Below are 11,061 nucleotides of genomic sequence, written 5' to 3'. Positions count from 1 at the left end.
TTATACTAAAGGTGTAGCCTTTTTGTATTATGCAATTTTAGACTAAACGTTATACAAATTAAGGTGACTAATAAATATGGGGAAAAAAATGTCAGCTTTTGTATTATAAAACAAAATGCTGATAGCTCGACAGGTTCCACTGGACACTAACTGGAGTAGAAAGATGCAAGTAATCGCAGTAGTACTGGTATTAATCTACACAACTGGTATTGAACTATTGACAAGCTTGCGATCGAATGTATCTGATTCACAGCAACTAAGATGTAAATGACTATGCCGTGCTTTTCCGATGTACAATGCTACACTGGAAAGTGCAAAAGCTAACAAGACATGAATATGATCTTGAGTTGTTGACCAGCATCAGCAAGCAGTTTCAGCAGCCAAGTATAGATACTGTTGCAATCTTCTGGGCGCCGCGCTTAGAGCGAGTGGAGGTGCTTGGCCTTGTCGATGGCCTCCCTGATCTTCCGCGTGGGCTCCTCGTAGAGCATCGCCGGGTCGTCGAACCGCGCGGCGAGGCTGGGCTCGCCGAGGAACGCACGGAAGGTGTCGGCCACTGAGCTGGACAGCGACTCCAGGTTGTAGCCGCCCTCCAGGAAGAAGACGCACCGCCCGCCGCACAGCTCCGCCGCCACCTCCCGGATCCTCGCCGCCAGCATGTAGAACGTCCCCGTCGTGAACTGCAGCCCCGCCAGCGGGTCCAGCGCGTGCGCGTCGTACCTGCAAAAACAACATGATGGATGTTAGTAATCACTTCTTTTCTGCTTCTATAGCTTGGTGAATTGTTTGGCAGCATCAAGATTCAGGTGATGTGTTTCTATGCACAAACAATGCAGGATCATGTCAACTTATTTCAGCATGTTTAGCGTGGTTCTGTTAGGATTGGTGATTTGGAGGCGTCAAGATTCAGAAGCTATGCACAGAAATTCATTCGGGATCATGTCGATATCTTTTCGGTATGGTTTTTTGATTCAGGATCTTTGGTTCTTTTCGGCTTGGTGAAATAATTGGCAGCATTAAGATTCAGAAGCTATGTACAAAAATTCATTCAGGATCATGTGAACCTGTTTCAGCATGGTTCTATTCTGAAAGATGAAATGTGGGAGGAATGAACCTACCCGGCTGAAACGAGGATGATGTCAGGTTTGAACCGCTGGGCAGCTGGGGCAATAACCTCATCAAACGCGCACCTCATCGCGTAATCGCCTGAGCCACCGGGTAGTGGCAGGTTGAGCGTCGTGCCCTCGCCGTTGCCCTGGCCAACTTGGTGGATCTTACCGGTGCCAGGATAGCTTCCAAGCTACATACACCAATTCATTGTAATGTTGTTGCAAGCCCAGATTATTTTTCCTGCACTAGATTTGTAAGGTGACAAGTTTTAAAGATGAGGTAACAAACCTGATGAGTTGAGAGGAAGAATATGTCCGGATCCTCATAAAAGGCGTCACATGTGCCGTTACCGTGGTGAACATCAAAATCTATTATCATGACCCGCTTTAAACCATGTTGATTCTGAGCATACCGAGCTGCCACTGCAATGTTCCCAAAGACACAGAAGCCCATGGGACCTTCAGGAACAGCATGATGTCCTGGTGGCCTTACTAAGGCAAAGCCGAGCGGTGGCTTCGGGCCCAACTTTGATGCTGCAACCTAGGAAAACATAGAACATTTCTCGGGAAATGGGCACTGCAAAGGAAAATATACTGAACCATAAAATACAAGCAAGAAAAGTAAAGAAGATAAAACATCAACTGAGAAAAAACTCGTTACCACTGAATCAACCAATGTAATTCCAGCACCAGCAGAAAGGAGACATTCTTGGAAAGTCTGTGAAGAAAAATAAATTATTTAAAGAGAGGCGATATGTAAACTCTCATAATTCGAGTTCTAGTATTTTCCATCGACAAAAGAAGTAAAGATGGAAGCATTCTTGAGTAGTAATCCAAATACACATATGGTGGAAGTATTTTGTTATAAAGAGATCTGGTTATCTGGTACACAATATGAACTATGGTTTGCCCTAATGTGAGTTTTAGCCTGCAGTAGAAGGTATTAGAATAACTGAGTTGCCAAGTGTAGAAGCCCTGCAGCTGTTCCTATAAAATTGGATGAACCACTTGAACTAATTGTTTTTGCCATTCATCTCATGAGTCCCTGAATAATTTGAGGAATGAATTTTATTCCATTTTATAAAGGGCTTTCTGGGGTTTTACTTGATTTGATACAAATGAAATTAGTGCAGTAACTAGTCAGTCCAGGCCCATTGATCAACATATGAATGGTAGAAAACTAGAAATAGAAGATTTAATGATATAGCTGCTGACAGACTGGCAAGTGCATCGATGAAATAATAATGCGCAGAAGACTGTACTCAATAACCTTCCAACGAGAAAAGCATTGGGGGAATAAAAACAAGAGGGAATGTGCATAGATCATTACAGTCTGGGTAGCATATGTAGGTCCAGTTCCTTCAATGAATATCAAACCTTCATCTGAAGCCCTACTCATAGCCTGCAAAAATGACCACTCTAAACAAACCGTTCAACCAAATATTATGTAAAGAACAGCTGCATAATCCAAAAATCTGAGTGGTGCATTTTTCGAAGAAAAATATTTCAATCCTTTTATCAGTAGAGAAAAGGTAACGTAGATAAGAAGCAGCTGCTCCATTCTGTTCTATCCAAAACATGTCAATACCAAAAATAATACCACTGTGATGAAAATACCTTTTCAAGTCCAGTTATGTATGATCTTGAATGAACTAGTGCAATATCATCAAGTGAAGCAGGTTGGAAATCTTGAATTTCAAGAACCTGTGAACCACGATGCTGGACACAAAACAAATAAGATGTTATCTAAGCACGGAGTAAAACACTTATTTTTCATATGTGAACATTTTGAATGTCCAATTCAAGAGAAACAGAAAGCATTTCTTTTGTCCTTTTTTTTAATATGTTTATCTATTGGTAGTTCTGTACGCTTCAGCCTAGAATGAAAGAACATGTTTTCTTAACTGATGTGCAGTCATTTTAGAAGGTACAGACAGTAAGGCCTCAGTTATATAGAACATTTTAAAACTTACGAAAGGGCAGTGTTATTTTACTTATATATACCTTCGAAGTAAGCTCCAGTTTTTCGAGAGCATCAACTATTGCAGGAACTCTTTTGTTAGTTTCTGGATGCGCTTCCTGCATACCAGTGGATAATAGCACAATAGTGATATTGATTAGATGAGGCATCTTAGCATATCATGACTTTGCGGAGCACTTTCTCTTTCAAGCCTAGTATTTTGCACACAAAAGCATATAATTATACAGTAAGATGGTAACGGAATGTAGTCTACACTAAAAATAAAGAATGCAGAGAAATTACAGTTGTAAGACAGTAACAATTATATAGGATGCACTTTCTAATCAGTACTAAGTTATCAGTTATAAACATTTAAGTGAAGTTTGGATGCTTAAGTTGCTGAATGCAGAGAAGCTCATCACACTTGAAAACCATATCTGAAAGCTGCTCTAAATTAAAGCATTGAAATGAGCTTACCTTGTTATGACCCATGGCAGGAGATGTACAATAGAGAATATGAGCATCACGAAGCAAATTGTCAGGCAAAGCTAAGTCTTTTCGAACACCATTTGTGTCTGAAATAGAAGTTCCATTATGGCTTGGTAAGCAGTATGCAATCCAACACCCATTATGCTTCTGTTTTCTTCCAGTAATTTGTAAGCTTCTCCAGGTTAAGGGATGATGACTTCCAAAGCCACAGTAGTGCCTGAGCATAGGCAATATCCTTCCTAAAATAAAAAGAGTCAGTGCCCAAAATATGTTAAACACAAATTATACCTACTGCATTTATTGAGTAAAAGCAGATTAGATAAATCAGTAACACATGAGCATAGAGCAGTAAAATACCTAAACTAAGTGGAACAAAAATATTATACCCTGAAACAAGAAAAAAGGACTTTCTGCAACAATTATGTTATGTCAAAAATAGTAGATTGAGAAGGAAACCAATTCAGAAATACTGACAAAATGGCATTTGTTCTATTATTAAAATGGTCCGTGCTCATTAAGGAAAATTAAATGAAACTAAAAGGACAGAATCATTATAGTGGTAGCCAAGGACATACTCAAATCACTTTTGCAAGTAAAATGTCAATAAGCAACTTATGCAATCAGAGCAATAAAGCATGAGAACTCTTTTAGGCTGCAATAGCGACGACATAAGATTGTGAATCCACCACCTAAGTTTGAGTGTAATTTCAACCTCAAATTTCACGTTTGTGGGAAATAAGCCATATCTTGTCTTATCTAAAAAAACAAGATATTGTTCAAACCATTTGTTTACTGTAATATGTTTGGCCCAAAAGACTAATCAAACAACATAACCCACTGGAATCTAGTTTATATGAGTGTGGGACTAATCATAAGCAAGTGGAATGCTGACTGCAAACAAAGTGACGAATTACGATGCCACAAAACGAAACCAAGGCATCTCTCAAGTAGATACACACATACCACCTTGGCAGTTGGCGATTTCTTTCGTTCGAGCAATTCAGTAAATGTGCATGTACGTCCCTGACCTATATCCATGCATACCGTACTGATTAACTTGGATTAGTCGATTGTTCAAATAAAGAAGGAAAAAAGAAGTCATTCAGTGCACCTAGGCATTTCCACAAACAGATGGTGGACACGGCTGAAATCTAATAAAGACACCATTGGCAGCTCAAGAAATATGAATCGGCAAGTGATGTACCCAAGAACGAGGTAGTTTCACCTACCTCCAAGAATCGGAAGCGATGGCACCCACAGCTGTTCCATCCCCTCCTGCAAACCTCCAGGGATCTATCTCTCTCTCCCTTCCTCACTGAATCCCCTCTCCTCTACCACCTCTTTGCTTGGTTCTTTCCTCTTAATCGGAAAAAGAAAATACAAAACAAGGGAAATTATCTCTTCAACGAGTAGCTTGGTCCATGAAACACCACAGGATTTCACCCCCAAGCTTTCGCTATCTTCTCGTGTTCTTTTCTAGCGAAAACAACGGCATTTTTTCCCTTTTTTTTTTGAGAGGCGCAAAATTCTCCAAATGAGCAGCCACTACATTGGGCCGGATCGGTCATCCCAAGCCCACTGCGGCCCATATGGACCGATTGGAGAAATGGGCCGAATCATCCGGCCCGTTTGCGACGAATCCCTCCTCTTCTAGAAGGAAAGAAGCCGACGCCGCCATGGGCGTCCTCTTCTTGTTGGCTCGCCGCGTGCGTGTCAACTCCGAGACGCAACTTTGATCCGAGCGGCGGCGGCGGCGGCGGCGGGAGGAGGAGGAGATGGCGCAGCAGAGCAAGGAGCCGTGCAAGAAGGAGGCGTGCGACATCCAGGCCTGCCTCTCCAAGAACATGTTCGATTCCAAGAAGTACGTACGCGGCAGTGTCCTCCATCTCCAAGCTTTTCTTCTTTTTAGTTCTTTTAGTCCATTCTGATGATTGCAATGCGATATTGTTGGATACCTCTCGATTTCTTGGATGCGGCTGTAAGGAATTTGATGAGGTCTTGGGATATTTAGGTGGGTTGCCGACGCATTGACTAGGTTTTGTGGGGGACTGGAAGAGGCATGGGGAATCATCGGATTAGGGCTTAGTGGCTATCTCGATCTAATGTTAGGTTTATGGATTCCTAGTATTTACCAGCTGCCAGGACAGTGTCAGGGCGCAGGAGTTGGGCTTTGTTGTTGGGGAAGTTGTGGGTGATGCTTATGGGTGGTGGTCGTGGCAGCAAGATGATGCTTGCTTCCAGGTGTTTGGTGAAGCAAGCTGATTTAGTTGGTCCGCTTGTTCAATCATGCGATAAGTTTCTGTTATTCTGAATATATCCAGCAAGATGATACAGTATTATTTCTGAATATATCCAGCATGTGGCCCTGTGTGCCTTCAGGAAATGAGTTACTGTTACTCTGTTAGTCAGTTTCATAGGTGCCCGGATGGGCTAGCCTTTCAATCTTAAACTGCTAATCTGTCGCAATTTGAGCATGAATCGGGGCTTTTCTCCTGTTTACTGTTCACGGATGTGAATTCCATAATATTGTTTATTGGATTGAAATACATTAGAATTGTCTGTGAAATTCACCGTTAGTTATTCATGACTAGCAATCTTGGATGCTAATAGCATCTATCTGTCATAAAGAAATTTCTAGTCTAGGATGGATGTTAAAATCTTGTGTTTCCTCTATTGGACCTTGCTGTTATATTTTAATACACATATTACACATGCTGTTGATTGATATGTACAAAGAGTACATTAGCATCAATTTATCATAATTTCCCCTGCTTTAATTTTTATTGTGGTGTGATTCCTTTCATTATCGTGTTCACTACATATATGGATAAAGCATTGGGTTTTTGTCATTGTTTATGACCATACAACTGGAACCTTTGGCTTTTTACCATTTTGCTATACTATACCAAACATTAATCCGTTGCTAGGAACCTAGAACAATAGCAATGAACTATTTACTGTTTTTATTGTCTAAAGTTGATTGGAGTTAGTATGATTGAACATTTAAACGGTGCTGCAAGGTAATATTGTGTGTATGATTTTAGAATCACCTTACTGTGTAAGTTAATGGGATATATATGACTCAGCTTGTTATTTATGCTTGTTTCTTTCCCAGATGTGTGAGAGTTATCCAATTACTTCAATCCTGCTGTGAGCAGTGCGAGTACAAATCAACACACTGCGGTTCTTTGACTGGATTATTGAAAAACATTTCCAAGTGATGAAACAATACAGACATGTTTCTCTGCAGCTGTCAAATAAAAGTATGCTTTATTTCTGTTCTTACCATATTGTTTTTATAAACTGTAGTTGGTTCCACTTGGTCAGATTGGGAAGGCAGATCAACCTCATACTAGCATTGACTTTTCTTTTGATACTGGACAAGCATTATCTCAACCATGCCATACACTCCACTAACTGCTCTATACAAAACGCTGTGCTAATTTTCGTTACCCATATAGTTATTTTTGCCATTTATATATTGAGTGCAATTGTATTTTAGTTGACAGATAATTTTCTTTTACAGGTTCTTTTAGGTTTGCTTAGGATTGAGAGTGATAACCGAGTTTCTTATGCATCATGGTACAGTACAGACTATACTTCCATTTAGCTTTTTTATTGTGTCCTTTTTACCTGAACCTATCTATTGAGTTCCATTTGATTCTATTATGATGAGAGTCACATGCTCCTCTGTTTGATTAGCTGAATTATTATTTTTTTCCAACATACCAGATGACTCAGGGGGAAGTAACAAACCCGTCCTCAGCCTGAAGAAGATGAATGGTGTTCTTATGGCTGAGTTGTTTTGTGCTTAATCGGTCAACAGATAGACGCTACTTTAAGATAGATACCAGTACCCCTAATTCCTTGTATATGTGGTGCCCTTCATACTACATGCTCTTGTAGACATGTGATCTCATGTTCCCTTCAAAGTATAATAAGTGTTCACCTGGAATTTCATTAATGCACATTATGATGGTGTAAGTTTTTTCAGTGCGCTGTTTTTTATCCTTACAATATCTTCTACAGTAATAAAGTTAAGTTTAGGCGAACATCATACATAAAGAAGGTTTAAAATAAAACAGTTAGTTTTTTTCTCGACCTGCCTTTCAATCATCTCAAAAAATTATCCTGTTAAGATTGTTTTTGTTAGATAACTGTTAAGATTGTTAGGTATGCTGTCAAGAAGATAATCTGTGAAATTATATGAACTTGTGAAGTCACAATCCCATTGCTTAGCATTTATGGCTAGTTTCAGGTCATTTGTAAGTACTCTAGTTGAGGGATTGAAGTATTCTGCCATGTTATCTACTGTGTATTGCATAACCAACAACCATATCTTCTGAAAGTGTGCTCTTTTATCTTTTGTGATGCTACCTACCAAGTGAGTGCAGATTGGTATGCAATGACATCAAGCTGACATGTACACTACATTCTGTACAACAACTAATTCTTGCTGTCTACTTGGGACCAACCAGTTTGTTGGTATGTCTTCACATGGCCGTTCCTTAATTTGCTGCTAATCTTGGATAGATGCCACAGTGATAATGTAGTCAAGCATTATATATGCACAAGAGGGCCATGTATGCATATTCAGACTATCACCTGTAACAATAAAGATCTTATTCGTTAAAGCTGCTTCTTTTTTCTTTTACAACAAATTAGCGACATCTAAACGGCTGAAAGCTAAAGTTATCCCCTCTTTTGTTCACTTTTACTTGACCAAATCGATTGCATTAAACACATTTTGACGACTATTGTTTTATCATAGTTTGAAATGATACTGTTGATGTTTACCGTTGTTAAGTCTGACGAGCAATGTGAGGTTTTAAAGTTTGCACGGTGCATTCAACGGGGTCAAGTAAATTTACTGAAGGAGGGAAAGTGTGTTTTATACTTTTATTTCTTTAAAGTTGTCTGAACTTCTTTTACTCGAGGAAAGCTAGAACTAAAGTAAGCACCAAGATTTTTTTACCTTGCCTTTCCAAAATCAAAAGCCTCCTTTAGTAATAGATGTAGTTTTCAAGTGAAGTCATGAATGCATTTCAACTATGTGATTATGATAACCCATTTAAACATGCCAATTTTCTTTAATATGGATTGGCCACTTTGATCATCAATTTTGCCATGATTTCTGTAACTTGTAGTGTGCAATCATGCATTTATGTGTGAACTTTAAGCTTTAGGACCAGTATTCGCCGGAGTGGTGGTCGATGAAGTAAGTGTCTTGCTTACCATTGACAGAATAACTTGTGGTTCCAACGCTGCATCTTTGAAGTTGACATGGCAGTTTTACCCGAAAGAATCAACAAAAGAGGCACAATGAACTAGATCATCATGCGTAGTCCTGAGAATCAACAAAAGATTCAGACAAGAAACCCAATGGGTTCCTTCATTTCAGTATGTTCTTCGGCAGCTAAAATCAAGTAGTATCAAACAGACGCCAAATCCAATGGCATTACAAAAAAGACGAGCGGGATCAGAGAGTATCAGACCCTGAACATTCATCAGACAAACAAAAGAGACAAAACCCTGAAGGCCTGAACATTCATCAGAAAATCAAAAGTAGAGAAGAAGAAGAAGAAAAAAGAAAAGAATCATAGCCATTAACTATGAGTCAAACTCTGGATTCTGGTAGGATGAAAAATGTATAGATCGATCGATATATACACCTGGTATATCATGCATGCAATCATCTACTGCTTCTTCTGACTGTCAATCAGAATTTTCAGATTGGTGGTGCCTTTCTTGATGCAGCATTGGATTTGTGAGCCAAGAAGAGCTTTTTGAGCAGCTTCAGCATCATCAGCAAGCTCAGCCGCCTCCGCCGGACCACGCTGCCGGAGGCCACCGCCGCCGCCGCGGCGGCATGGCGGCGCATTTCGGGGGTGCCGTCGCCGGCGAGCCACGCCTCCTTGGTCCACTCCTTGCTCAGCGGGCACGGCGCCGCCGCCGCCGCCCGGGAGAGCTCCTCGTTGAAGTCCTCCCACAGCATGTCCATCGTCTTGGTCTCCTCGCCGCCGGCGAACCTCGCCGAGACATTGCCGCAGCCGCCGTCGTCGTAGCAATAGTACCAGCCGCCTCTCACCGTGCCTTCTTCCTCCCCCTTCTCGACGGCCGAGAAGCTCCTCCGGTGATCGTACACCACCGCGTCGACGACAACGCCGCCGCCAAACCACGGCGGCGGGGTGGCGAAGTGAGGGGAGAAAGGCGGCTTCTTGCCGGCGTTGCATCGCTCCGGTGCGACGCTGGGGAACGTGAACTCCTCCATGGCCGCAAAGCTGAAACCTTGCATTGCTCTCTCTCTCTCTCTACTCTGAACTCTAAAGTCTGAACTATCAAATGGAAGCCTCTATCTGTCTTCTTTTTTCTACCTCAAGAAATGGCTAGAGAGAGAAAGGGAGAGGAGGAAGAGAGAGAAGGTGATATGGTTTTCTTAAGCTCCCAAGCTCAAGTGATGGTTGGCAAATGGAAGTATTATTATACAACAATATTTGTGGTGGTTGGTAAGATGCTTTGGGTGATTAGATTGGTCCATCAGAGAGATGCCAAGCAGGAAAGCACTAAGAGGCAGGACCTAATAACATTATTAATGTTTAATTAAAAGGTCATTATATACAGCTAAAGTCCAAGGGCTAAAGCTTACTCCCATATCAAATGGAATGACCTCCTAAACAGTGTCCAGTTCAGACATAACAGAGCCCAATAGTTTAATGTTCTAGAAAGAGATAGCCTTAATAGTTTAAGGTGTAACTTCTGGTGTTAAGGAATATAAAGATGCAATTCTGAACCAATCAATCAGTAGTAGCATTCAGCAAGGCAAATGTAAACAATTGATTAGCTGTTGTAATGTTTTGTATGGTGATTATATTCAAAAGCAAAGTCAAGCTGTGAGTTGTTTTGAATGGTTTTGGAGGGAGGATGGAAGAGCATAGAAGCATCAAGCAGCAGACAGGCAGTGCTTTTGCAGCCTGTGCCTTTCTGCTAAAGAACAGTTTCTGAAAAATGTTGCTTGCAAATTCAAGAACTCATCTCTCCCTTTCTTCCTCTACTTTTTTTTTGCAAAAGAAAGAGTAAAGACGGCTGCAGTGGCCTTGTCAGCATATGAGGTGGCAGTAGCTTTCAGTGCTGGGGGTTGCCACCTGTTAGCCGTTGGTCCAGACTATTCAAAAATGTCAATGTGAAACTACCATATACTCAAATTTAGTTAAGGGGTGAAAAGTTTTTACGTCTCACATCGGATATACGGACACACATTTAAAGTATTAAACGTAGACTAATAACAAAACAAATTACAGATTTCGTCTGTAAACTGCGAGACAAATTTATTAAGCCTAACTAATCTGTCATTAGTAAATGTTTACTGTAGCACAATATTGTCAAATCATAAAGCAATTAAACTTAAAAGATTCATTTTGCAATTTACACCAAATCTATGTAATTAATTTTTTCTATATTTAATATTTCATGTATGTGTCCAAACATTCGATGTGACAGAATGAA

The 11,061-nt window shown here is 40.6% G+C and overlaps 3 protein-coding genes and 1 long non-coding RNA gene across 5 annotated transcripts; 2 read left to right on the top strand and 2 right to left on the bottom strand.

Moving 5' to 3' along the window:
• Window positions 1-164: 164 nt before the first annotated feature.
• On the bottom strand, window positions 165-5,062 carry LOC4351682 (histone deacetylase 10, chloroplastic-like). Of its 2 annotated transcripts, XM_015762872.3 has the most exons (10): window positions 4,788-4,911; window positions 4,522-4,586; window positions 3,547-3,797; window positions 3,114-3,188; window positions 2,727-2,828; window positions 2,440-2,511; window positions 1,771-1,827; window positions 1,399-1,650; window positions 1,119-1,300; window positions 165-720 (listed from the first exon to the last, which is right to left on the bottom strand). In XM_015762872.3, exons 3-10 carry the CDS (start codon window positions 3,781-3,783, stop codon window positions 420-422), a joined length of 1,278 nt encoding a protein of 425 aa, XP_015618358.1. In that variant the 5' UTR covers window positions 3,784-3,797; window positions 4,522-4,586; window positions 4,788-4,911; the 3' UTR covers window positions 165-419. The 2 variants fall into 2 exon arrangements, with proteins under 2 accessions (XP_015618358.1, XP_015618357.1); XM_015762871.3 differs by lacking the exon at window positions 4,522-4,586 and having other exon boundaries at window positions 4,788-5,062.
• Window positions 607-1,284, top strand: LOC136354835 (uncharacterized). The gene is made up of 3 exons (XR_010738677.1): window positions 607-742; window positions 837-956; window positions 1,074-1,284. It is a non-coding gene; the product is annotated as an uncharacterized lncRNA (long non-coding RNA).
• A 172-nt stretch (window positions 5,063-5,234) lies between the features above and the next one.
• LOC9267346 (uncharacterized) lies at window positions 5,235-7,551 on the top strand. The gene is made up of 4 exons (XM_015763083.3): window positions 5,235-5,419; window positions 6,674-6,821; window positions 7,085-7,140; window positions 7,291-7,551. The coding sequence occupies exons 1-2, from the start codon at window positions 5,334-5,336 to the stop codon at window positions 6,777-6,779; spliced, it is 192 nt and encodes a 63-aa protein (XP_015618569.1). The 5' UTR covers window positions 5,235-5,333; the 3' UTR covers window positions 6,780-6,821; window positions 7,085-7,140; window positions 7,291-7,551.
• A 1,434-nt stretch (window positions 7,552-8,985) lies between these two features.
• LOC4351680 (uncharacterized) lies at window positions 8,986-9,898 on the bottom strand. Its single transcript, XM_015763082.3, has one exon. The coding sequence runs from the start codon at window positions 9,851-9,853 to the stop codon at window positions 9,287-9,289; it is 567 nt and encodes a 188-aa protein (XP_015618568.1). The 5' UTR covers window positions 9,854-9,898; the 3' UTR covers window positions 8,986-9,286.
• Between the last annotated feature and the right edge of the window lie 1,163 nt (window positions 9,899-11,061).

This window comes from Oryza sativa, chromosome 12 (genome assembly GCF_034140825.1).
Source record: "Oryza sativa Japonica Group chromosome 12, ASM3414082v1".
In the NCBI taxonomy this organism is placed as follows: Eukaryota; Viridiplantae; Streptophyta; class Magnoliopsida; order Poales; family Poaceae; genus Oryza; species Oryza sativa.
Note: the sequence above shows the minus strand (reverse complement) of the source record. Positions and strands in the feature narration are given on the sequence as shown.